This window comes from Stenella coeruleoalba (genome assembly GCF_951394435.1).
Source record: "Stenella coeruleoalba genome assembly, chromosome: 15".
Lineage (NCBI taxonomy): Eukaryota > Metazoa > Chordata > Mammalia > Artiodactyla > Delphinidae > Stenella > Stenella coeruleoalba.
In genome coordinates this window covers 14,501,461-14,528,040 of record NC_137161.1, presented here as the reverse complement: position 1 = coordinate 14,528,040, position 26,580 = coordinate 14,501,461, and the positions used below count along the sequence as shown (strand labels likewise).

The following is a 26,580-nucleotide window of genomic DNA, read 5'->3' as shown; positions in this document are numbered from 1 at the left end:
TTGACCACCCCGTCCCCCAGTCTACTCCTCAAAGGTTCAGACCTCAACTTCTCACTGAAGGGGAATTTGCAGGGGTGGGTCTCACAATGGGATCAGCTCAGGATGGGAGGGGCAGTTTGCTTTCAAGGTAGCAAGCAGGAAGTACATTGGAACTAAGACAGGTGTGGGTTTGAGTCCCAGCCTCACCACTGACTCCCTATATGACCCTGGGTAGGTCCCTTATCCTCTTAGAGTCTCATCACCTGCACAATGGGGGGAGGGGTAAGAAAACCACCTCCCAAGGTGATCGTGAGGATGTAAAGAGAAACGCGAGTGGGATAAAGCACTTTGTAAACGGAGGGGTGGGAGTGTGTGCGTGTGGCTGATTCCAATCTTCACTTAGATCAGGGGCTCTTTCCACCCTGGATGCTGGGCCACCGCCCCACTCCTCATGGATTCCCTCTCTGTATCTTTCCATCTACCATTCTCTATCCTTGGGAAGCCCTCCTCCACTCAGCCAACCCACCTCCTGCTTGTTCTTCAGGGTCTGGCTCGCAGGCTGGGTAACATCTCCAGCTTGGCTCAGACTTTCTGTGTGATCTTGGACCCACCGCTGGCCCTCTGGGCGCCTCTGTAATATGGGAAGGGGTTGGGGAGGCTAAGCCCCTCCCCCCATGGATCCTAGGATTTGGTTTTCTGAGATAACTCACCTTGGATGTTGAGCAGAGAGAAATGAGGGCTGCTGGGAGCTTCGGGCACCAGGCGGAAGTAGAAGCGGTGCCCGCCCTGGGGCTCGTCTCTGTCTACCACACTGATGGTCTGGATGAGCTGAAGGGTGAGGAGGGGGCAGGGAGCGGAGGTGAGGCCAAGCCCACCCTGGGCTTGAGTAGAGGGTGTCCTGGCCAGTACTGACAGCGACCCCCAGTCCCCAGCCCCTCAGTGCTACCTGGCCTGGCTCGGCATCCTCACACACGTCTGCCTCGTAGGGTGTGGCCAGCTCTGGGGGATTGTCGTTCACATCCAGGATTCGGATCCTTAGGGATGCCCGGGATAGCTGGGCATGATTGTCTGTAACAAGAGCACAGCCGTAGGGTGGGAGGCATCAAGTGTGAGATTTAGACAACCCCCCCCCCCCCATCTACTGCTAGGACAAGAGTAGGCAGTGAGGTCACACTGAGAGATCTGTGGGTTGATCAAGCTCATATTAGGACCAGGACCAAGGATGTCTGGCTAACTAACTGGGTCATCACCACCACCACCATTGCTATCATCATCACCACCATTAGATCACCACTGTAACCATCACCATTACTGTCACTATTGCCACCACCACCACTGCCATTAGCACTGGTACCACTGGCATCATCACCACAACCTCCATCACCATAATCACCAGTACCACCCCATCACCATCACCAACACCGTCACCATCTCCACCATTACTACCTTCACCATCACCATTACTAGTACCACTACTACCATTAAACCATCACCACCATTAGCATTATTATTGCCAACTCTACCAACATAACTATCAGTACCACCATCACCATCCTCACCACTATCACCATCACCAATGCCATCACCACTCCTTTGTTACCATCACCATTAGATTATCAATACCATCACCATTAGAATTATCGCTGCCGCCACCACCACTGCATTGACTAATACCACCTTCCTCATCTCTACCATCATCACAAACACTAAGGCCATCACTCTCACCACCCTTACCACCACCATCACCCCCCTGTGGCCACCATCATCAATATTACCACCATCATCACCAATCATTCACTATCTCCACCATCTCCACCACAACTTCCATTACCAGCCCCACCAATACACCATGACCTCCGCCATCATCACCCACATCACTATCACATCACCACCCCCCACTCCCACCTCCAACAACACTACAATCAACATTGCCATCTCCATTCCATCACCGTGGAGTGCACAGATTTCTCCTGGAGTATCCGTATCCATTATTTCAGGTATCCTTGCAGAAATCCTATGGTTTGGTACAATTTCTATCCCCATACTGCATAAGGGAAACTAAAAAACATGCTAAAGTTTAAAGAATTGATCAGCTGACAACTAAAGCTGTCTCTGCTCTTTTAAGACCTGATCATGAGAGGGCAAGACAAGTCCACTGGAGGTGGGTCTTTGCCAAGGTCCTCAGCAAAGCCACAAAGTCCCCACTCCTCCAACTGCAATGTCTTTGAGGTCAAGGCCTCTGTTGTATTAATCCCTGGGTCCCCAGCATTGTGGGATGTGGCATAGAGCTGGTTCTAATAGATTTGTTGAATGAATGAATGAAGCCTGGAAACATTTAGACAGAAAGAGTCTTGAATTTCAGGCATGGCTCTGTCTCTGACACAGTGTTTGACCCGCTCTGGTATCAGTTTCCACACCTGGAAAATGAACAGCGCATAGAGATTAAGAGCAAGGACTTGGGAGCCAAGTGGTTCCAATCTCAACTCTGTCACTTAGTAGCTGTGTGATCCATGCCAGGTCACTTGAGCTCTCTGTGCCTCAGTTTTCTTACCTACAAAATGGAGCTACTAGTAACAGGTTGGTTAAGAGGACAAATTGAGTTAATAGGTGCAAAGCACTTAAAACTGTGTACATAGCACGTAAGTGTTACATAAGGATTTGTTAAATCAACAGATATCCTTGAATGACACTCAGTGACCCTAGGCTGCTGGGATACCTCATCCGAGAAGCACCCTGAACGTTGGCCCTTTATAGCCCCCCACCCAGACCCCTGAGTGTTCACTGGTGCCCTGTCCTTGGCTATCTTAGCCATGAGTTCATTACTGACATGTTCTACCCGCCAGTGAAATCAAGGACATCCCCTGGGAGAGGAAACTACCCGCTTCCAAGCGGTGACCTGAAGGCTGGGTCTCTGACCCGGCTGACAGGGAGCTATTTTGGGGGCAGCCTGGAAGCTTCCAGGCAGCCAGGAACCCCATGAGTTTTGGGGGCCAGTCGGGGCTGGGCGGCTGCTTCCTTCTCTGAACTCAGGGCCCCACTGGATGCCGACTGCAGCTGCTCCTGTGCTGATAAAAAGAGAAATGGAGATGGGGAGGCAGGTGCAGCCACCTCCTGCGGGGGTCAGGGAAAGGAAGCAGGGGGAGGGGGGAGTCCTTAATTAACTCAGACCCCGACTCCCCTCTGGAGCTCCCCTTAGGCAGGGGCGCCTTATCTTCTCAGCTCACCCAGATCTGCTGCTTCAGCGATTAGTGGGGGATTTTCTGGGGGTGGGAGATGGCAGTCGTGACTGGGAATGTCGGGTGAGCTGTTATTTTTAAGAGTGTTTTGCCAGAGAACTTAAACAGCCAGCCGGGGGGTGCTTCGGAGGGGAGGTTGAGGTCCGCTGTCAGGATCAGGCACCTCTCTCCCCACTGAGGCAGAAGGAGGGTAGGGGGTGGCCAGGGCCCCTCCCCTGCAGCGGGTGGGGTGTGCAGGGCTGGAGGGAGAGACAGGGTCCTATGGGGCCATGCAGAAGGGGGACCTCAGAGTAGGATAAGATCCTCAGTGGGCAGTCACTCTGCTGGAGGGTTGGGTCCACTGCTGGTGAGACCCCCATTATTGTAGCATTCCTCTGGGTTCTGCTGGGCCTCTCCTACCTCTTTTTTCCCCCAGCTTTATTGAGATGTAATTGATATATAACACCGTGTAAGTTTAAGGTGTAAAATAAATGTAGATATTGCAATGTTTGTCACAATAAGATTAGTTAGAACATCCTTACCTTACCGTCTTGCTGTTGTCCTATCTCCTCCTTTCAAATGTCATGGATCACCTCTTGGGAAGGCCCTGAATCCTTTTTGGCGTGAGGATTTGGCAGATCTGAGAGGCAGGGCAGCCGAGAGGTGTGCCTCTACGTCGCTAAAGTTGCCACCTACAGAGCTTATCCCACAGACCCCTGAATTGGGAGCTGGTCTGGACCCCCCAGAGCTTGTGGTCCAGCCCTAAGTCAGCATCCTGTGCTCTTGACATCGTGGCAGTCTTCAACTTGGCTATTAGAATCACCTGGGAAGCCTTTAAAATGTTCTAAGCCCAAGCCTTGGTCATTGATGTTTTTGTTTTTTGTTTTTTTTGGCGGTTCGCGGGCCTCTCACTGTTGTGGCCCCTCCCGTTGCGGAGCACAGGCTCCGGACGCGCAGGGAACCCGTGTCCCCTGCATCGGCAGGCGGACTCTCAACCACTGCGCCACCAGGGAAGCCCGTTGACGGTTTGTTTAACAGCTCCAGGTGAATCTAATACGTATCAATAGCAAGTGTTGCAAACTACTGCCTAGGGGTGATTGGCAGGTGCTGGGGGAGGTCCAACCGGGTATCTCGCCTCTGATTGGCTTCCTCCAAACCCCTCCCGATCACAGTTAGCATCATTTGTAATAATTGATAATAATGCGTAATTTTTACCAACTTAAATGTTTCTAGTATAAAATAAGAAATCCATCAATTAATTAACATTCCTCTTTGTGCAGGATTTTCCAATTTATAACAAACTTTCTTATCTATGACATCATTGGACCCTCAAAACAACCCATAGAGGAGGTCTTGTTAAAACCATTTTTTTTTAAATTTAATTTTTGGCCGCGCCACACAGCTTGCAGGATCTGAGTTCCCCGACCAGGGATCGAACCCGGGCCCCGGCAGTGAAAGCACAGAGTCCTAACCACTGCACTGCCAGGGAATTCCCTAAACCCATTTTGTAGATGGAGAAACTGAGGCCCAGAAAGGGGCAAGACTTTGTCTAAAGCCACAGGCAAGTCAGTGGCAGAACTGAGGTTGGGTCCTAGGTCTCCCGACTCTTAAGTCCAGTGCATGGTCTAGATGCAATGCCAGTGGGCCCTCCTGCTGCCTGAATATTTGTCCATCCAGACGCAGCTACTGCTCGGACCGAGGCCCAGGCTGACCTCACCCAATGCCCAGTGGCAGGTGCTGTGTCCAGAGGCTGGATCCCCCATGGGTCCCACGCCCCTCCCTTGGCATTTCAGTTCAGCTGACTGACATGCAAATTAGTTTAATTATTTCTTCTTCTAAAATAAATTATATTTTGCAGTAGCTGCAATATGTTGTGTCAGGCAAAATTACATTCAATATTTTTAAACTAATTGATGCAGCCTTGAGGAAGGCTGATTGACAACCCAGAGCTGAGCAGGCCCGCAGTCTTAACCGATTCCTAAATTAAAATTAAACGTGCTTCAGCCCGGTGCTTCCTCTCTGAGCCGGCTCACCGTTAACCCGGGGAGGTGGCAGGTATAGCCCTGGGGGGCCGAGGGGCAGAGGAGGGTGAGCAATTCCTCGGGTGCCTTGGGAAGAGAGCAGGCGTGGGTGGGAGAGCTGCTGTGCTGTGTGGGCAGGCCCCTTAACCTTCTTTGGGCCTCAGCATGCCTTACGTATAACAGACGGGGGATTGAACCAGGCAATTTGAAACCGAGACTTCTGGTTTTTGCTGACTATTACAGTTTGAGCGCCTCCTTTGTACCAAGAACACTACATTGAACAAGACCGACACGGCCTCTTGGTCTAGCGGCAGGGACAGATATCACACTAGACTGTGATAAAAGTAGAGAGAAAAAAGTCCAGGACTGTGAGAGTATGAGGCAGGGGTGCCTACCCTGGTGGGGTGCAGGGATATTTGCCCTGGCGTAGGTGACCTTTAGGCTGACATCCAACTAGGAAGTAATCAGATGAAGGGGATGGGAAGGAAAGTGTGCCCCAGGCAGTAGGAACAGCGTGTGCAAAGGTCCTGGGGTGGGAGGGGAGGCTGTAGATAGTAAGATTCTGGATTCCTTCTAAGGAAGACCCCCACCTCCTAGCAGTTCCTAACCTGGGTGTCTGGACCAAACTGGACTTGGAGGGCTAGAGGCCAGTAGGAAGTGTAGGGGGGATGGGGCCTGGCCTGGTGACCCTGTTAGGGAACTCCTAGGGATATGCTCCTGCCAGGACACCAGCAAACACATATCGAGCACCTGCCGTGGGCCAGGGTCTGTGCTGCCTCATTTCATCCTGTCCACCGTCGTGGGAGGTAGGGATTTGAATTATTGCCGTTTTGCTGATGAGGAAACTGGCTCAGAGAGGCTAAAGAACTTGCCCGAAGTCTCACAGGGAACCATCAATGGAACCTGGGTCTGGGTCCAAAAGGGGAGTTTTAACCATCCAATGGTACTGCCTTTCTGACCATCTTCAGCTGCCAGAATCCGACTTGCCTCAAGGCCCCAAACAAATGTCTCTGCCTGCTCCAGGAAGCTTTCCTTGACTGCCCTAGTCCTGGGAACTCAGACTATAAGCTCAAGACCTACATGCCCGTAAGGCCCTTGTGATCTTCCTCCCTGGCCTCGTCCCTCACCTGGCTCTCCCCTTCCGTCTGCTCCAGGTTTCCTCCTTTCCCTCCTTCAGATCTTTGCCCAGATGTCTTCCCAGAGAGACCTCCCCTGATGACCTTATTTGAATTTGTTCCTTGTCATCCCACCAGCTACCCACTTCCCTGCTCCACTTTTCTCCACAGCACTTATCCAACACCCGCTATATTTTTACTCACTTAACTTGCCCATCATCTATCTCCCTCACCAGAAAGTAAGCAGAATTTTGGTCTCTTGTGTTTGCTGCTGTATCCACAGCCCCTCTGTGCACGGCACACAGTAGGTACTTAAAGATTTAGCGAATGAATGGATTTCACTGTCTGTGGCACCCCTGACTATGCTGGGATGCTGTGGAGGTGACGACAGGGAGAGACTGAGACCTCTGGATGGACTAATTCTGTGAGGGTTTCACGCTCCCCCCGCCCAGATCCCACCATCTAGGGAGCAGTCAAGCTGTGTGACCCTCTTCCTGCCTCTCTCTCTGGACCAAGCTTTTCTCATTTGTAATACAAATGGAGCTGGACTCTGAAGTTCTCCTTGGCTGTCACAGAGAAAGAGAGAAGTGGGGTCACAAGAGCAGGAGTGGGAAGGAGAGTGAGAAGTGGGGAGAGGGGGGAGGAAGGGGGGCAGAGAGGTGGGGGGCAGCTGGAAGGTACCTCCTTGCAGTGGTGCAAGGGTGGGAGGACCAGAGCCTGGACCCTCTTCTCCACCGTCCCCTCAGCGCCTCCCTCCTCTCGAGGGAATTAAATTGCATCCAAACACCAGGCTCTGATTAGTGCTGGCCAGCTGGGCAGGAAGATTTATCATCCCAATTACGAGCTGGCCAAGACAGGCAGGACGTCGAGGGGGGCTGGGTGAGCAGGTGGGAGTGCGCCCGGGGGAGGGGGGTGTCAGGGCTGCCAGAGGCGGTCGCCTCGCACTCCCTGCCCCGTGCCCACTCACCTCCATTGGGAGCATGAGGTTAGGGTGCCCTTCTCTGTTTCTTTGATTATCTGTTTGGCGTCCAAGTGGAGATTGGAGGTTTGATCTTATTGGGGTGGGGATGTTTGGTCCTCCGTAGGGTGCTGGAGGACTTCTGGGTAAAACAGGGGCCCTGGCATTGGGGGGTGGGGTGGGAGAAAGTTTTCCTCCCTAGGACTAGGCTGGTCCTGATACTCTGGGCTGTCTTATGAGACTCCATGGACATCACAAAAATCTTTGTTCCTGGTGGCATCTGTTAAGTACATAGGTGGCACAGGATCCCGGGAGTTACCCAATCCAAGAGGAACCCAGGCCTCATTTCCACACTTCTGGTGACGGGGAGCTCACTGCCTTACGAAGCAAGCCCTCCGTGCAGGGCTGTGCCGGGCCTCTTCCCCAGATGGCACCACAGTCAGCCTCCCTGGTACTTCCTCCTGCCCGTCCCCACCCTGCCCTGTACCCTCAGCACATGTCCAAGCCCGAGTCTTCTCGACAGCCTCCCGTCTGTTGCCTGCTCCAGGCTGCCCCCATCCCGTCCACCCTCCCCCAGCAGCCCGAGTGACTGCTGCGGACTGCACAGCTGACCATCTTCCTCTTCTGCTCTAAAACCTGCACTGGCTCCCTGTCGTCTCCAGGAGATGCCCGGCTGCTCACAGAACATCCGCGGTCCTTCCTGTAGAGGCCCAGTGAGCTTCCGCACACTCACCTCACCCCACCTACTCCAGCCATTCTCTGGCTCCAGCCTCTGGCCACGCCCAGTCTCTCCATTCTCAGAATGGACAGGGGTCTTTCTGCCGGCCTAGCTTCCAGGCCTGAGCATGTGGGGCTCTTTCTGCTGGGAGCTCCCAAACCCCCTTTCCTTAGCCTTTGAGACCCAACTCAAATGTCCCCTCCTCTGGGGAAGTCTCTTGCCTTCTCCTGTAGGGAGGCAAGTCCCTGGCTACACCTCCTGAATGCCCACCTCCCCCTTCCTTGCACTCTGCGTTGCCACTGACAGTTGACGTGTCTCTCTCTGCCCACCCGTGAACTCCTGAGGTCAGTGGCCAAGACTTTTTATCACCAGATCCCAGTGCCCAGAGCAGGTGGGTGACAAGAGGCCCTCAGCAGACACTTTCTATAAAGCATTCAGCACAATATCTGGTATATTGTGAGCTTCAAATAAATAGAAGCCACTGTTATTAATAGTTAACAATACAGTTAGTATCCTTATAGCTATCCAATACGGTACCATTTAATAGATGAGAAAACTAAGGCAAGAAGAGGGGAAACGACTGCCCAAACTCACAGCCGGGAGCCATGCCACTAGAACCAGTTTTTCTCCATCTTGTCGCCCTGCCTTCCTAACTGGGTGGGCAAGCCCATCTATCTATCCATTCAGGAAATGTTTATACACACCTTCTAAGTGCCAGGCCCGGTGTGAATGCTACAGATACACATGGGACCCTGCCCTCATGGAAGGTACCGTTTCCTGGGGAAGAGAGATGAACAAAGCAGGCACACAAATGCACATATAAATCATAAAGTGTGCTTTGCGGTGTAAGGAAAAATCCGGGGGGCTGTAAAACCGTGACTTGGCCTGGGGTGACCCAGATGGGGAAGCTCTAGCTAATCTGCTTAACTCTTTGCGGTCCGGGGCGGCTAGAGACCACCCCTCCGGACCAGCTTAGGGCCTGGAAGAGGGGGCCGGATGCAGCCCCCCGGCACCGCCCACTCCAGCACTGGCTTTCCAAGTCTCCCCCTCCACCCCGCCATCTCTTTGAAGACTGTCCCTTTACAACTGCCCTTTCCACTGAAGGATTCAGACACAAATTGTGCTTTAAATTCAATAACGGTCATTAATATTTCATGATTACAAAACGTTAAAGATAATGTCAGTGGAAGGAGCGTCTGCATGGGCAGAATGGATGACTCAGAAGTTTGGGGCGGGGGGAGCGGGCATACTAAGTGGTTCGGGAGTCTTTGAGGTAATCCGGTGTGACAGGTGGCGGCTCCCGGCTGAGCGCTGCATCCTCCGAGGTGCTGGCAAAGCTCAGCGGCTGTGTATAAATATTTTCCCTCCGATTCTTGTCACCTCGTGTTTGTTACACCCAGAGCAGGCGGGGCACCGTGACCCCACCACCATCCCCCGTTTCGGAGGAAGCCAAAGGGATGCTTCAGCAGGAAGACACGGGTGTTGCACTTGGGGCTGCTGGGAGCCCCGGCCCTGCGTGGACTCGCTCTGTGACTCCGGGCCATCGCGGTTCCTTCCTGAGCCTCTATTTCCTTGGCTGTAAAGTGGGGATAATAATTTGTCCTTGTCTCACAGAGGTGGCAAGAAGCCGGCGTGGGTGGATTATTTGCAACACTCCTGGCTTCGTGCCTGGTACCAAAGACATATGACTTGAGGGGCATCTGGGTGACAGCGGGCTGTGCAGTCGGACAGGCTCGCGCTGGGAATTTGGACAAATGACTTCACCTCTCTTAGTTTCCTCATCCACGCACGGGGGATAACGGCAGAATCAACACCTGATAGGTGGCAAGATTCAATGAGCACAGCATTGTAAAGTGCCTGGCACAGAGCTGGTGCTGAAGCCGAGTGCACAGAGTCGAGATCGATAGATACCATGAACTGAGAGCTAAGTACTAGGCTAAGTCCTTGCCATGTATTATCCTACTTAATCCTCCCACCAGCACTGTGAAGTGGGAACCATTCATTTCCCCATTGATTAATATCCTCGGTGAGGGTTGGGCAGGGGTTGTGAATTGCAGCTCAGAGGGGAGTGATCTCTAGCCCAGCGACCAGTCCCTTCCTTGCAGAGACTCATCTCCTTCCCCAGCTCAGTTGCTGGGGAGGGTTGGGGGTTGGGGTGGGGTCCCGAGAGCAGAGTACCAGGAAAAGGGAGGCCACGTAGCAAAGCTGCAGAGGAAACCAGGAACACTTGGTCCAAATCCCAGTTCTGCCACCGCACGTCCTTGGACAAATCTCCTAATGATCTGAGCCTCGATTTTCCCATCAGTAAAATAGGTGCGGCTCTGTAACAGATCATGATCAATAAAGTACGTGCTAGGAAGCATGGAGCTCAGTAGCTATTAGGTAAACATTGTAAAATGTTTGTGGGGGAGAGTCCCCCGGACACGCTCTCTCCTGTGAAACGGCAGCGCTGCAGACTTCGTATGTGTCTCTAGCTGCTTTCTGAAAGAGACTCACTGGATAGAAGCACAATGCTTAACCCCAGAACGGGCTTGCTAGTGGTGGGCCTTTGGGCGGTGTGACAGCTGGTAGAGGAGATGTATCTGTGGGTAGGGAGAGGAGGCATCTCTGCCCAGCAGCTGGGCCAGTCCCCATGGTTGCCCAAGGGGCAGGTTCGGGGAGGTAAGGAGGGCGAGCTGTCTTCCTTCCAGTCCAGCCACCACTTCCTCTCCAGCCACCTTTGTTATCTCCCTTTCATGCGGTGGAGAAGTGGATTAAAAGGCTCGGGAGCAGCAGGCACTGAGGTTTGAGCCAGCATTGTATTTTCTTTTAAACCGAAGTTGAAAGAGACGAAGGGAACTTCAGCCTAGGGACTTCCTTGTCTGGAATGGGCTGGTGGCGCCTGGGAAGTGGGAGGCACCAGCAGGCGGAGGAGGAGGGAGGCCACCAGGAGGCCTCGAAGTGGCAGGAGGGGCCTGGGGCCGAGGTATGCAGAGGGGAGTTTGCACGGCGCCCACCCCACCCAAGGCTCAGAGACTCTGAGTATTCCTGTTGTCACCACTGCTTCCTGGAGGCTTTGCTGGCTCCTGAGACCTGGCGAGCTGACAGGGTGGGGGAGCTTGCAGAGCAGGTCCAGGCAGGGGCAGTGGCAGTGTTGCTGTGGTTGTGGAGGAGGCCTAGAACTGACCCTGTCCCCACTCCTGGGTGGCGTGACCCTCCATGCTCTTAGCTCCTCCTCCACGGCCTGACTTGTCTGGCCCCCATGTCCCAGGGCCCCCTCTTTCTCTCTCAGCTCACACTCCTCCCCAGCTGTGCCAAATTGCATGTCTCTCTCTCTCTCTCTCTCACACACACACACACACACACACACACACACACACACACACACACACACCACACTTCCAGAAACTCAGGCCAAGCACCTTGGAGTCATCCTTTGACCCCTCTCTATCTCTCCTCTGTACCATCCCATCAGCAGGTCCTGTGGGCTCTGTCTTCAGCCTGTCTCCCAAAGCTGACCACGTCTCACCATTAACATGGCTAATCATCCTGGGCCAGGCCACTGTCTCATCTTCCGGGCACTGTCGCATGTAACTTCTGGCTGAGCCCCTGTTCCCCCTCCACGCCCCCGCCCCCGCCTCGGAGCTCCCAGTCTATTCGCAATGCAGCAGCCAGAGGTATCATGTCAGGCAACCTCCCTCCTCTACTCAACACCCCCCCCCAGTGACTCCCACCTCATTTGGAGTCAAGTCCAAAAACCTTGCAATGGCTGACCACTTTGCCCCTCACCAACCACACTGTCCTCCTTGCTGTTCCTCCAACGCTAGGCAAACTACTACCTCAGGCCCTTTGCACTGGCTGTTCCCTCTCCTTGGAACACTCTTCCCTCTGACGGCGGCAGAGCTCAGAGGGAGCTTACTGAGCTCTCTGTTGAAATGTCTCCTTTTCAGAGAGGCCTTCCCCTAAGAGAAACAATCCCCTCCCGATCCCCTTCCTCTGCTTCCTTCTTTCTCAGTTTCTTGTTAGCACTTAGCACTTAGCAGCAGCTGACATGCGTACGCCCTTTCTCTCAGTTTGTTGGTGGTCTAACTCTACCCCATGGAGAAAGGAGTTCTTCTATCTTGTTCAGGGCTGTATCCCCAGCCTCTAAAAAAGGGATTGGTGTGTAGTAGGTGCTCAATAAATGCTGAGGTAAGAAAGCCAGACCCAAGACTGGCCCTCATTTTTTGGCTTGGGAGCCTTCCCAGATCTTTGTTCCTGCGGGTCAGCTTTTGCTGACCACTCCCCCACCCTAGCTTTGCCCAGTTTCTTACTCTTTGCCCCGCCCCCAGCCTTTGGCCCCTCCTCCCTGGGCTTTGCCCCGCCCCAGCTCCAGCCCTCAGCCATCGCCCCTCCCTCCCATATGCGCCACGCCCCCTGGCTCACCCGCCTCCATGGCCAGCACAGTGATGTTGTGCCAGCCGGCAGTCTCTCGGTCCAGCCCCTTGCCGGTTACGATGGCGCCCGTGTCCGCATCGATATCAAAAATCTGGTCCAAATCTGAGTCACGGTCAATGGCGTACCTGAGGGAGGCAGGGCGGGGCTGATTGAAGGTGGCCTGGCGCCAGTGGAGCCTGTGCCCATGTCCCTCCCCCCTACCCCCAAAGAGGAACCACCTGCCTGGGAGACACAAGAAGCAGAGGAGTGGAAATGGATCTGAGTTTGCATCTCAGCTGCACTGGGTACCTGCCATGTGTCCATGGGCAACCCTCAAGCTTTCTGAGCCTCAGTTTCCTCAGCTGGGTAATGGGGCTAATGATTTGCGTCCCACGGTCGTTGTGAGGGCTGGAAGAAGGCAAAGGGCCCAGCATAGAGTTAGCACCCGCGGGATATTTGATTCTTATCTTTCCGTAAGAGGTGACCCTAGAGTTGGGCTTGAGAAAGGGACAGGACGGCATTCCAGGCAGGGGGAACAGAAGCTGCAAAGGGCGGTGAGAATTACTTAGGGAATGGCTTATGGTGCAAAAACGGCCAGAACTGGGAAGTGGGGAGGAGGAGGCATCAGAACAGGCAGAGTGCAGAATTCAGGGGGCTGAGCGTCCTGGGGCGCCAAGGGGGGTTTTGAGCAGGAGAGAGTGGGTTGACTCTGTCGCTCTGAGGCTCTCTGGAGGCCCCAGACAGGGCACACGGGCTGAGCGGAGGCGGCGGGAAGGGATCTGGGGGATTGGCCGCCGGCCCCTCCCCGCCAGCTTAGCATGCCTGTGCTAATCTGCGGCTTTTTCGTTGCCGCGTGAAAAAGCCCTTTGTTCCGCCTTCTTCCTCGGTCTTTGTGCGGCTACTCCAGGCCTGAAAGGCCCGTGTCCAACACATGTCTCGGGAGGCGGCGGCCCAGAGAGGCCCCGCCAGCTCTCTCCGCCGCTTCCCGGCGCTGATAACACGGGAGGGGGCGCCGCCAGGCTGCACGGCCGACGAAGGCCCCTAATGCCTAGCAAGGGCTCTTTGTGAAGCGGGGACAAAGGAGCGTGGTGGCGTGGGGCTCCGCCCCAGCGGGGCGCCCCTCCCACTTCCACCAGCAGAAGGAAAGGGGCCCTTCCCCCATCTTCCAGAGCGGGGAAACTGAGGATACCAGAAACACCCTCTGTGGGAACCCGAAGCCCTGAGATGACCCTTCAGTGGGGCCTTGGCTGCATTACCAAACCTCTCTGGGCCTCAGTTTCCTCATCTGTTGAATGGGGATAATGATGTCCAGTGGGACTGCACAGATCTGGGAGCAGCTGGAGCTGGCTTTGAATCCTCTGCTTCTTATTCCACCTGTGTGACCTTGGACAAGTCACTGGACCTCTTTGGCCTCTGTTTGGTTGTCTGGAAAATAGGGTGATTCATACTCACCTCACACTGGTGTGGGTTAGAGGAGGTAATTCATGGAACTGGGCAGAGGTGACAGCCCTTATTTTCATATTCACTGTTGTAGTGGAAGTGGAGGCTCGTGTCAAACTGAAAAGGCCTGGGCACGTGGGTGTAGTGGGCATCTCCTGAGTCCCTAGTTTATTGCCCCTTCCTGTCCCTAAGCTGCTAAGCCTATATTCTCCTTGGCCCTGATCAGCCTGGGTCCTCCTGACCTGGGTGAAAGTGTGTGGGGAGGTTCAGATCCAAGATGACAATTCCTCTCACCGGTATAGCTCCTAGCTGTTTGTAGCTTACTTTTCCTCCAGCCATCCCTCCCTTCGTTCCTTTACGCCTAAACATTAACTGAGTGCCTTCTCTGTGCTGCTATGTGCTAAGCCCTGGGGATAAAATGGCAAACAAGACAGACAATGTCCATCCCTGCCTGGCATCTTGTGAGGCTGATGTGATCTCACCCCATTTTGCAGATGGAGACACTGAGGCTCAGAGAGGAAACTTGCCAAGCTTAGGGCTGCCAAGTACGGTTGTGCAGGTTGTGCCCTGCACAGAGTTAACAGGCGGAAGAGGGGGGTGGGGGTGAAGTCCAGCCAGTGTTCCGCTTGCCCAGCCATGTGTCCTAGCCCAGGGAGCATCTTCTCAAAAGGCGACTTTTTTCTTATTTACGAAAGGTGCCATATGGGCTAGTGATAACCCCGCCCAAGGTTGCACAGGGACTGTCACAGAATTGGAATCTGGACCCCAATATGGGCCTCTACACCCAGAGTTCTTTCTAGTGCACTGAACCATCCAAAGTGGCAATGCATGGAGTCTCAGGTTGCCTTTGCCCCAAGCCTGGCCTGTCGGATGTTTGGGTCCAAAGGAGGTAGAACCAGACTCTGAGTAGCGTCAGCTCAGCTGGAAGGAACGTGGAGACCTCCTCCTGATTTTACAGGTGGGAGAAGTGAGTCCAGGAGAGAGCCAGGGGCATGACCTTGCCTTGGGTTCCTGATCACCTGGTCAGGGCTGGGCGTGAGGCTGGGATGGTGGGAGGATGCCCACCGCCTTCTTGTTTCTCCTCCCCTCTCGGCTCAGACCTGTTTGCTCTCTTCTCCCTCCTCCTCCCAGTTCTTTTTTGTTCCCTCCTGGAGGGGAAGGGGGGCTGGAATCTAAGTGGGGGCAGCTGTTCCCAAGGCCATGGGGCGGGAGCCGCGGGGAGCCTCCGTTAACCAGCTGAAGACTTGGAGCTGCAGGTCAGTGTGGCCGCTGAGCCCAGGTAGCTTTGTTCCAGCTCAGGGAGCCAGCGAGTGAATGGGAGGGAGGGGCGGAGGGCGTGGTATGTGGCAAGGAGTGTGGCCTGGCAGATGTGGGGGGCAGCGGGGGACGCTCGTGTACCCCTCACGTGTAGGTGCAAGAGTTGTGTGTCTGTGTTGTGGGTGGAAACTGGTGTGTGACGCTGTGTTGCAGTTGGAAGGTACAAGAGGCAGCCGCTCAGCCCTGGGTCTGGATCCACGATGTCCCCGGACAAGTCACTGCATCTTTGAGCCTTAATTTTCAGCAAAATGGAACCGATTTTACTCCCACCTTGCAACTGGTTGGGAGGATTAAGTGCCTAGCTAGGGGACAGGTGCCTAGTTGGGTTCCAGGAAAATGACTCCCGGAGTGAGAACTACTGTTATTCTAATGAGCGTTCCGAAATGTCTGGTAAGTGGGACACAGGTGACCCTTCAACCCAGTGTGTGGTCTGTGTGCCTGGGGGTGGGAGGCACCATGTATGGACATGGCAGCACTGCCAGCGGTCTGAGAAGGACAGGAGGCATCTGTGGTCTAGAAGGTTCTGCTCAGTTCTCACTGCCCTACTTCTCATTTGGTCAGCCAGGATCTGAAGGGCAGGAAGGGGAACAGCAGTTGGTGTGGGTGGAAGAGTACAGTGACAGAGTATGGGTATGTGTCTGCTAGTGTGTGTGTGCGTGTGCACACGTGCAAAGAAAGCCTGGGAATGACGGTCAGGAGTGCGGATCTGGTGGCCATCTGGCTAGGTTTGAAACCTAGCTGTGTGACGCTGAGCAAGTCACTTAACCTCTCTGGTCTTTGGTTCCCTCTTAGAAATAGCGCTAATAATAACACCTACCTCACAGGGTGGTTGTGAGGATTAGACAAGTACTACCAATAAAACACTTTTAACAGCGCTGGGCACCTAGCACATGACGTATGGATCAGCTCTTATTTTTATTTGCTCAGCAAGACTTTGTGACAGGCCTGTGTAAGGGCTTCACATGCACGAGCTCCTCCAGTCCTTGCAGATAACAGTCATCACTGCCGCTGCCGTTTTACACATGAGGAAGCTGAGGCTCAGAGAAGCCAGGTGCCTCGCCCCGGGTCAAAAGGGCTGGTTAGTGGCAGAGCCAAGTTCCCAAGCCACGTCTGTCTGTCCAGATTCCCAGATCTAACTAAGGGCACCCTCCTGAGGGCCAGCCAGGTATACCTGTGGGTGCTCCCACACCCTGGGCATGGCACAAAACGCTGCTGCTGTCAAGGTCAGGGTGAGAGAAGTGGGGAGGGTACTTCTTCCTGCCTTGAGTGCATGTGGGTTTTCTCCACATAAATATGTGCATAGATAGCTCACACAGGCATGACAGATAGGAAAGTCTGCAGATTCATGTGTGTCCAGGCTGCCCGGTGCTCCTGTGTCCAGGCTCGTGTACATGCAGCAGGCTGAATGTTGCGGCCCCCACCTGAGCTGCTAGTGGGGGAAACTCTTCAGATGCAAAAGGGGCTGCTCCCCTGACCCGGGGATTCTTCTCTGCTCACCCCATTCTGTCTTCGACTCTTTCCCCTCCCCCTAACCCTTTTAAAGCACACACTCAAAGCCTGCACATGACACCTAGAAATTTGTGTGTGGTTAGTTCTGGTTGCAGAATGAAGGGGAGAAACAGGTGTCCAGAGCACCGAGAAAAATGGTAATGTTCATTTCCTGAGGACCTATTATGTACCAAACACTTAATCCTCCCTCTAATCCCGGTACCACCGAGCGTAGAACCTGGTCCATGATAGACATTTAGTACCTATTTTTTTGAATAAATGAATGAGGCAAGAACTACCATGACACCCATTTTAGAGATGGGAAAACTGAGGCTTGGAGTGGGTGCAGTGATTTTCCCACAATTCTACAACTGAGCTAGGATTCATGATTCTAAAGTGCATGTACTTTCTGCTGCACCCCACTGTGGACTGCTGGGAGGAAATGAAGTGTTTACTCTCTCTCTGGTCCAGTGTGGGCTTTCCTGTTTTTGGCATTCAAGGAAGACTCACGAGGGGGCTGGGGCTGGTAGGGCTGGGGCTGGGCTGATAAACAGACGGTCTATCTGCAAGGCTGCCTAATCCAGGCATGGGCCCATCTGAGCCCTCTCCTCCTCCTCTCAAAAGCCTTCCAAGACTTCCCACTGCCTAGGGATAAAGTCCCACACCTTCATCTGACATTCAAGGCCCTTCACAGCTTGTCCCCAAGTGCCCCCCCATGACCTCATCTCCAGCCCACCCCCCTCACGTGAGCTCATCCAGCTGACCTCCCTGCCCCTGAACTTAACCTCCTGGCTCCATGATTCTGTTCCTGCCACCAGGCCCTCACTATCACTCCATCCTGGAGTGCTGTCCTCCCATTCCAACCTCGTCCTCTTCATCCTTGCTCGGGGGCCATCCCTCCTTGGTGCCCAGAGTCCTTGCCCCTGCTTGGAGCTCCTTAGTCCTTAGCCCCTGCCTCAGCCCACTCAGGCTTAGATCTGTCACTAGATTCACTCACACGGGGCCCCAGCCTTCGCCCCCATCTGACTCTCTGGGCCTCACGCACAGGGAAGGGCACAGTGTAAGGTTGGAAATAGTTCTAACTAAAAAGAGAGTCAGAAGCAGGAGTGAAATGGCAGGAGGCTGGACTCAAGAAGCAGACAATCATGGGTTAAATCTCATTCCTTCCCCTTTCAGGCCGAGTGACACTGGGAGACTCGCTTCTCCTCTCAGACCCTCAGTTCCTTCATCTGTAGAATGAGTTAACTACATCCTGAGGGCCAAACGCCACAGTATGAGGCATCTTCCACTCTCTCCAGTGCAGCGACTCAGAAAAACCACTCTGTACATCTGTATTTCTGTATTTCCAAGGTGCCTACTATGCTAGGCAAAATCTCCCAGGATACCACTTCATTTCCAGGAACGCACTAAGCTTGTTCCTGCCTCTGGACCTTTGCACTTGCTGTTCCTTCTACCTGGACAGCGCTTCCACACATCTTTGTTTGGGTGGCTCTCTCTTGATCATTCTGATGTGAACACATCTGCCAGCTCCTTGACAACTTAAGCCAAAGTAGCCCCCTGTGGCCCCAATCCTCCTTATCCCATTACATAGTAGTTTATTTTCTTCATAGCTCTTATCAGCAATGATCGCTTTTAACCATTTGTTGATGTGTCTCAACAGCTACTTGTTGACTGTCTGCCCCCCGCAACGGCCCGCAAACTCCATGAGGGGAGGGACTGGGTCTTATCACCATTTCCCCATTTCTTGGGTCAGTGGCTGACATGACATGTCTCAATGCATAGGTGCTGAGTCTAGAACCTTTGGAACTGGGGGAGCTGGAATATAAGCTGGGCTCTGGGCCGCACACGCGGCCTGTGAGGACCGCTTCTCTGGCCTCCCATTTCCACGCCTGTCCCCTGTGGACTGGGCGCCCCTCTCCAGCTCTGCCCGTGGCTGAGTCATCTCAGGCCTGGCTCAGGGCTGGGCATGGAGGAGGAGTTGGGTAAATGTTTGTCGTATGAAATTGGACCTGTCTCAAGCTCCTCACCGCCTCCACATCTGAGGGGCCCCAGGGAAGAGGCAGCAAAGAGAGATGAAAAGAGGTGAGAGCAGGTTTCCAAGTTGGCCCTTTCAGTGCAGATAAAAGCAGGGGTGGGGGGAGGGAAGTCAACGGAGAGTGGGAGGGAGAGGACTGAGAGGGGGTGTGGAGAGCTGTACCGGAGAGGAGGGACCTGGGAGGCAAGGATGAGGCTCCTACTGCTGGTTCTTAACTCCTCCCCTCCCTGGGCCTGAGTTTCCTGCCAAACATGGGTGATAATGCCCTCCTGGGAGAGGTCTGGGCTGAGCCCAAGGCTGATGGGGATGTTTAAAGACTGTACCTACCAGTAGCAGGGATGGAAGGGCGGTGGAGGAGTTCAGAGGCAGTGGAGGGCAGTTTTGGCCTTGAGAAGGGTGGAGGCAGCCCAGGAGGCATTCTGGACCTCTGGACCAGTCTGAGCCCCTTGGCCTACCTTTGAGGCCCGTCAGACTTCTCTCACTAGCTCATCTCCCTCCGCCTCCTGTAGCTATCACAGTCTACTGTTTTCCAGGCACACCTACCACTCCCCTGCCTCCATACGCCTGCACCCGGGAATGGCCTTCTCTTCATAGTTATACCTGACCAGGCTCAGGTATCCAGCTTAGTTCAATTCCTCCCTCCTCCAAGAAGTCTTTCTAGACCCCTGAGGGTAGCTCCTAGTCTGGAAGTGCATGGGTAGTTAAGCAGGATGGCATCTTTGTGTCCTCACCTCGGGTTGCCATGTAAGGTTGCACAGCCTGTGCACTGTACAAATCTGAGCCGTTCACACGGATGATGGTGGGAATGTCACGCATCTGGAGTTATGTGATGCAGAGATCCTCAAAGTAACTTCCCTTCCCTCTTTCTCCAATGCTCAGCACAGAGCTAGGCACACAGTTGCCTGAGGGATCATTCATTGACTATATAACAGGGGTTTTAGGGAAAAAGCAGGAAGCTACAGGCTCTTTTTCTCCTCCATCCAACAATGGCCATCCGCCCCACCCCGACCTTCTCCTCTGGATCACTTTCTATCTGACATTCTTCCAACCTGGGCCACAGTCAGGGACTCCCTAACCGCTGCAGCTCTCAAACCCTTCCTGGGACACTGATAGTGCCGCAGCATCCCCTCCCCTCCACCCACCTGCCCTGCTCACTGCTCTGCCTCTCTCTCTGTGTCTGATTCTATTTCTTCCCCTTTCTGGCTTTCTCTCCAAGTCTCCTCTCTCTGTTCCTACAGTGCCAGGTAGGTCCCTCTGTCCTTTAGTTACTCCTGCCCTCTTTCCACCGGCTCTCCTCCTTCTCTGGTCACTTCCTCTCATTGTTGGTCTCGCTACCCCTCCATGAGTCTCTCTCTTTTCTCAGTCTTTCTCTGATGTTACATGTCATTCATTCACCATGCGTCAGGGAGTGTCCACCGAGCGCTAGGCAGTGGGTGAGGTGCTGGGGTACAGCCGTGAACACAGACATGCATCCCTACCCTCCTGGTGTTTATCTTTTAGGGGGGGTACAAACGAAGTCATCAGGAAAATGGATACGAAGTGTGGGGACAGGTTGGGGTGGGGTTGACATTTTAGAAAGAGTGGTTGGGGAAGGTTGCACTGAGAAGCTGATGCTTGAGGAAAGTCCTGGAAGAAGTGAAAGGACCAACCATGGGGATATTAAGGGGGAGAACATTCCAAGCAAAGCGATCAGGCGCTGCAAAGGCCCTGGGGTAGAGGCGGGCTGGGTGTATCTGCGGAGCTGGGCGGAGGCCAGTGTGGCTGAGCAGAGTGAACCAGGGAAGGAGGGTCGTGGGAGGTGATGTCTGAGAGGTTACAGTGAGGCCACACCGCATAGGGTCTGGGGGGCACTGTGAGGGTCTGGGCTTTTATCCTGAGCCCGAGAGGTGCCTTTGGAGGGCTTTGAGCAGAGGAGGGCCACGCTCTGATTTACATTTGGGTGGGATCAGTCTAGCTCCTGTGCCCATCTAGACTGAAGAGGTGTGAGGACACAAGCAGGGAGTCCAGCGAGGAGGTGGTAATCCAGGCAGGAGAAAGAGGTGGCTTGGACCAGAGTGGCAGCAGCGGAGGAGGTGAGAAATGGTCTGATTCTGCTGATGATTTTAAAGCAGGGATGACAGGGGCTGCTGATGGACTGGAGGGAGGTGTGAGAGAAAAACAGAGCTCGAGGATGGTTTTCAACATTTTTGACCTGAAAAGCTGAAAGGATGAAATTATCTTTTTTTTTTTTGGTGGAGGACTGAGGTTGAGCCCAGGTCACTGTGTTGTGTCTGTCACACCTGGTTCTCTCCTTATCCTGGGTCCCTTGTCTCTCTGCGACTGTTCTCTAACCTGTTTCCTTTGTCTCCTTGGCTCCCGGCCTGTTTCTCTCCATCTCTGTGTCCATCTCTCTCTCTCCCCTCCCCCCACACCATCTTTTCCCCCTCCCCTCCCCGCCCTGCCCCCTCCCCCTCTGCCCGCCGTCTGTCCGAGGGCGCTGACGGGGTAGCAGGCAGCAGGCGTCGGCCCCGGGCGGGGGTCTCACCGGACGGGCCGGTTGGCGGCGTCGGGGTCCCGCGCCGTCACCACGACGACCAGGGAGCCCACCTGCGCGTCCTCCTGTACCTCCAGGAGGCCGGAGGGCTGCTGGAACTCGGGGGGCTCGTCCACGTCGGTCACGGCCACACGCACGATCGCCTGGTCGCGGAACGTGCCCAGGTCAGCGAAGCGGGGGTCCACGAACTTGTTGAGCGCCTCCAGGACCACGGTGTGCACGGGCTGGGACTCGAAGTCCAGGCGCTGGTGGGGAGGAAGCAGAGGGCCGGTGAGTGGGTTGGGGTCTGCTCAACACCTCCGGGCGGACAGATCCTAAATCAGGGGGGATGGGCCCCGAGAGGGCGGAGCTGGCCCAAGGTGACAGTTGACTCAGCAGGGCCTCCGGAGTATCAGGCTGCACCCCGGAACCGGCTGTCCAAGACCCAGACCAACCCTCTCTGGTTACAAGTGGAGAAAGTAAGGCCCTGCTGGGGACAGTCTTGTCCAGGGACACAGGGTCAAGTACTGATACCCAGACTTCCCGCTACAGAGCACAGTAGGTTGGGGCATTAATTTATTAATTTACAAAGCGCCATGTGCCTGTGTTCTAAACATAGTGGCTCATCTATTTTACAGCAACCCAAAGAGGCTTGTATTATTATTATCACATTTTACACACAAGGAAATCGACGCCCAGAAGGCTCTGTAACTTGCCCAAGGTCGGCTCCCAAGTCCCAGGCCCATGAGAGGAAAGGTACTGGATCCGCGGCTGACTGGCTCTGTGTCTGCCGGCAGTCTATTTGGCCTCTCTGGGCCTCAGGTGGGAGGGTTAAATGACACGTTCCTGGTATATACTGGTGGCAGCTGCTAACGTGAGTTGAGCCTGATAAGCCTGGCTGCCTTGGAGCTTTCCTCCGAGATCTGGCTAAAGCCATGCTGAGCCCTGCTTCTCATCAGAGCGTGCTGGTGGGTGACCCTCTGATGGACAAGCTCCACGGCTGTACAGGTGCTGGCCTCCTAAGGACAATGCCTTAGAGCAAAGAGAGATGGCACTGGTGGGGCCACAGGCACCTCCGTTACACGGTGGGGGAGCTATCTGAGCAGCAGGGCCACCTTCCTGGAGATCTGCCCTGTGTGTAGGGACCGTCCTTTCCTCTCAGAACCTCCCATCCCCCGCCCCCTTCTCCAGCAGCCAAAAAAAAAAAAAAAAAAAAAAAAGAAGGGCTACCTCCTGCCTCCTTCCTCCATCCTGTTGCCTGGGAAATCAGGATGCAGGGAGGCAGGCGCGGGCCTGGTCTGGGAGTGAGCGATGGGCTCTGGAGCTAGGTCATCCATCGGGCGGGGGCTCTGCTCCCTAAGCCAGCGCTGACTCCACAGAGGCACCTCGGGCGCCACTGCTGGAGCAGGCGGGAGGGGGCCCAAGAGCCAGGGAGGAGAGGGGGGCAGGATAGAGGCAGCACTGTGGATGAGAGCAAATGCTGTGCTGGGGTCCCCAGGCTGGGCTTGGGGCCTGATTCTGTTGCTGTGTGATGCTGGGCTTCTCTGGGCCTCCAGTTCCCCATCTGTGAAATGGGCTCATCTTACAGTGAGGACAAATGGAGGTCAGAAGACTGAAAACCACTTAATGCTTAAAAGGGTGGATCCTGGAGCCAGACCGCCCGGACCCATAGCCCTACAACTGCTCTGTAAGATGCATGACCTTGGATGCAAATGTCTGAAGTTCTCAGGGCCTCAGTTTCTCATCTATAAAATGGGCAATAATAGTACTTCAGAGGGTCATTGTAGGGATCAATTGAGTTAATACATGGAAAGCAGTGGAAGGATTCCTGGCACAATGTAAACACTCATTATAAGTATTAGTATTATATTATTATCCTTGTTGAAGAAACTGGGAGTTTTCTCTATTCTCAAGCCCTCAAGGCCAGGTAGAGAGTTTGCTTATTGAGTGAATGAAGGGCCGTCGGGGGGCAGATGCTTCTGTGGGTCCTAGAGGGCAGAACCTGGGCTGATAGGAGCAGATTGAAGGAGACGAATTCTGGCTGAATGGGAGGAGGAAGAGCTGGACGATGGTAGGGAGTGAGCATCCCATCCCCGGGCACGTACAAAGGCCTATGACCATTTGTGGGCCAGGGCAGGGGATTTAGACCTCCCATGGGACAGCAGGGTTGGAGCGGACAGGCTCAAAGGCCTGCGCGGCCCTGAGTTGCCAAGCCTGTGACCAAGTCCTGGAAGATGGATTTTTGCTTTTTTATTTGACCTCCGTCCGCTTTCCCTAGGGGTTGCTGACTTTGCTGTTTTAGCTTCTGGTTCCGAGGCTGGCCAGTGGGTGAGGAGGTTGTTAGACTCAGGAAGGAGAGGTGTGCTCTTGGGCAAGCCCTCTTACCTCTCTGAGCCTCTGTTTTCTCACTTGTAAAAATGGGCATAATATATTTCCTTCAGAGGGGAACATGAGGATTAAAGGAAACAATGAGTGTGAAGGGCCTGGTATGAACTTGAAGTAGCTCAGCATAGTGTTGAAGAGCACAGATTCAAATCTGGATTGAATCCTGGCTCTTGACAACTAGCTGTGCAACCTTGGACAAGTCACTTAACCTCTCTGTGCTTCATTTTCCCATTTGTAAAATGGGAATGACACCAGGTTGGTCCAGAGTTTCCGGAGAGACTTAATCCCTGGAGTGGAGTGGGGTGGGGATATTTGGCCACTCAACAGACCCCCTGACCCTGCTGCCCTGGGGTCTGCCTCCCCCACCCCTCCTGGGGCAGCCCCGCACCTTCTGCACTACGATGATGGCCTCCTGAGTGTCGCTGTCTGTGGTGACCTTGAACACATGGCCGCCGCTGCCGCTCTCCTCCCTGAGGTGGTAAGTCATGTCTGTGTTTTCGCCCACGTCTGAGTCCTCGGCCTTCACGCGTCCCACAGCTGTGCCGATGGGGGCCGACTCCTGAATGCTGAACTGGTACATCTCTGTAGGGAATACAGCTGTGAGCAGGGATGGAGTGACAGCCCCTCCCCCAGCTCCCACCAGCGCTAGGGGAGAGGAGGGGGGTGTCTCAGATGGGCTCCTTGGAGGGCAGTGTCTTAAAGGCGCTCCCTGCTTGGCCAGGACTGATGCTGGGAGAGGTGCGTCCCCTGCAGAAATGTGGGATGCAGTGCAAAGAGGAGGGTTTTAATTCTCACCCTGGCTTTATTCTCTGATTGACTTGGGAAAGTGCCTGCAGTTCTTTGGGACTCAGTGTCCCCATCTGCCCAGTGAAGGGACAGAGGAGCACAGTGATCAATGCTAAGGCTCTAGAGTCAGTCCCAGCTGCGTAATCCCAAGCTTTGGTTTTCCTCATCTGTAGAATGGGAATAATAACAGTGCCTTCCTAACAGCACCGTTCATCCTGCAATTAACTCAGATGATGATGCCTGTCAATTGCTTAGCATAGGGCCCAACACCTGGTAGCTACCCAATAAATGGAACAAATTGCCTTAGAACAGTGGGGCTTCATGCTGATTTTTTGTTGCTGTTGATGTTAATGATATTGGTTCCTTCATTTCCACATATTTATTTAGTATCTATGATGTCCCAGATGCAGCTCTATGCACTGGGGTTCCAGCAACAAGCAAAACAGACCCAAATCCCAGGGCTCACAGTGCTTTCCTCTTAATGGAAGGAGAAAGACACTAAACAATCACATCAGTAAAACAGCAGGTCAAATGGTACTTTGGAGAAAAATAAAGCTGCGAAGGGAAATGGGAGTGATGATGATGGTGTGTGTGGAGTTTTAAATAACGCAATTGAGGAAAAGACGACATTTCTGCAAAAGTCTGAGGGAGGTGAGGGAGTGAGTCAAGCAGATATTTCAGAAGGAGCATTCTAGACAGAGGAAACAGCAGGTGCAAAGGCCCTGAGGTGGGTGCAATGCCTGGCGTGTTTGAAGAATGGCAAGATGACCATTGTGGCCAGAGGAGGTGGGGAAGCAGGGGGAAACCAGAAGGAATGAGGGTCAGGTGGGACGCAAACAGCTCCCTGCTCTCCTCCCAGAGCCGAGATGAAGGTGAGGGTGATTTGCTAAATGATGGGCCAGCAGGGGTTGTGGAGATGGGGATGTGTCTCTTGGGACCCCCTCTGGTCTGGATACCCTTGTGTGGAGTGGCTGCCTCTGGTTCACTGTCACATGAACAGCCGGGCTGGGGGGCGCTTTAACACAAGCTGACCTCGCCGCTCCCCTGCGTTCGTCCTTGCCATAGCTCACCGCTGCCCTTGGGATGGAGTTGTACAAGCCCCTTGGCCTGCCCTGCAAGATGCCTGCTGCCTGGCCCCTGCTGACTTCTGCAGCCTCGTGCCCGCAACCGCCTACCCTAACTTGAGCTTCAGTCGGGCTGAAGTTCTTGTCATTCCTTCAGGATGACTTGCTCTGTCCCACCTCTAGACATTCCCTCTCTTTATTCTCCTCTCTGCCCTCACCTCCCCTGTTCCTACTCATTTTTAGTCTCACTGAATATTACCTCCAACAGGGAAGCTTCCCAGACCTCCAGGCTCTGTTCCTGTGTGTCTAGGGCCCCCGAGCTCATCCCATTGTAAGGATTACTGCATTTCCCTATCATTTTCTGTCTATTCTCTCTCCCTCTGTCTCTCCCCCTCCCTCCCTCAGGGGTGTGAGCTCCGGCAAGGCAGGGACCACATCCCTTATTCATCAGGCATTCCCGGTGCCGGCAGAACACCAGCCTGTCACATAAGTGAAATGTGTGAGTGACTAGTGAGTGAATGAATGAAAAGCAGCATGAGATACTAGTATACACTCACCAGATTAACACAAACGAAAGAATCTGACAGTACTAACTGTCGGTGAGGATATGGTACAATGGACACATGCATTTCTTCGTGGGGGAAAACAATTTGGCTTTATTTAGTAAAATTGAAGATGAGTTTATTCTGCTCCTCTGTACACTACAGAAATGTATGCAAAATGGCACTAGGGCACATGCAACAATGTTCAAAGCAGTTGAACATTATCTATATATAGAGAGAGAGCAATTATATCCTCTATAATAGCCTCAAACTGGAAACAACCCAAATGTCCACTGACAGGAGAATAGATAGATCATGGAATACTATACAGCAGTGAAAATGAATAAATTATAGCTACAAGCAACAACATGTGATTTCACAAACATAATTTTGAGAGAAAAAAAAGCAAGACACAAATCATTTGTATTGTGTGGCTCCATTTAGATAAGGTTAAAAAACATGAAATTAAACTAAATGTTAGGCGATGCCTACATGGGTGAATCAACCCTAAAGGAATGGATAGAGAAGATGTGGTATATATATACACAATGAAATACTACTCAGCCATAAAAAAGAATGAAATTTTGCCATTTGCAGCAACATGGATGGA

The 26,580-nt window shown here is 53.6% G+C and overlaps 1 protein-coding gene across 1 annotated transcript in view; it reads right to left on the bottom strand.

Annotated features, from left to right (window-relative positions):
• CDH22 (cadherin 22) overlaps positions 1-26,580 on the bottom strand; it is a 71,104-nt gene that overhangs the window by 9,503 nt on the left and 35,021 nt on the right. The window contains exons 5-9 of the mRNA XM_079945384.1: positions 23,967-24,160; positions 21,206-21,459; positions 12,411-12,547; positions 926-1,047; positions 690-807 (exon numbers count right to left, since the gene is read on the bottom strand). Of these exons, the coding sequence (XP_079801510.1) occupies positions 690-807; positions 926-1,047; positions 12,411-12,547; positions 21,206-21,459; positions 23,967-24,160 (825 nt within the window). The remainder of the gene's footprint in view (positions 1-689; positions 808-925; positions 1,048-12,410; positions 12,548-21,205; positions 21,460-23,966; positions 24,161-26,580) is intronic.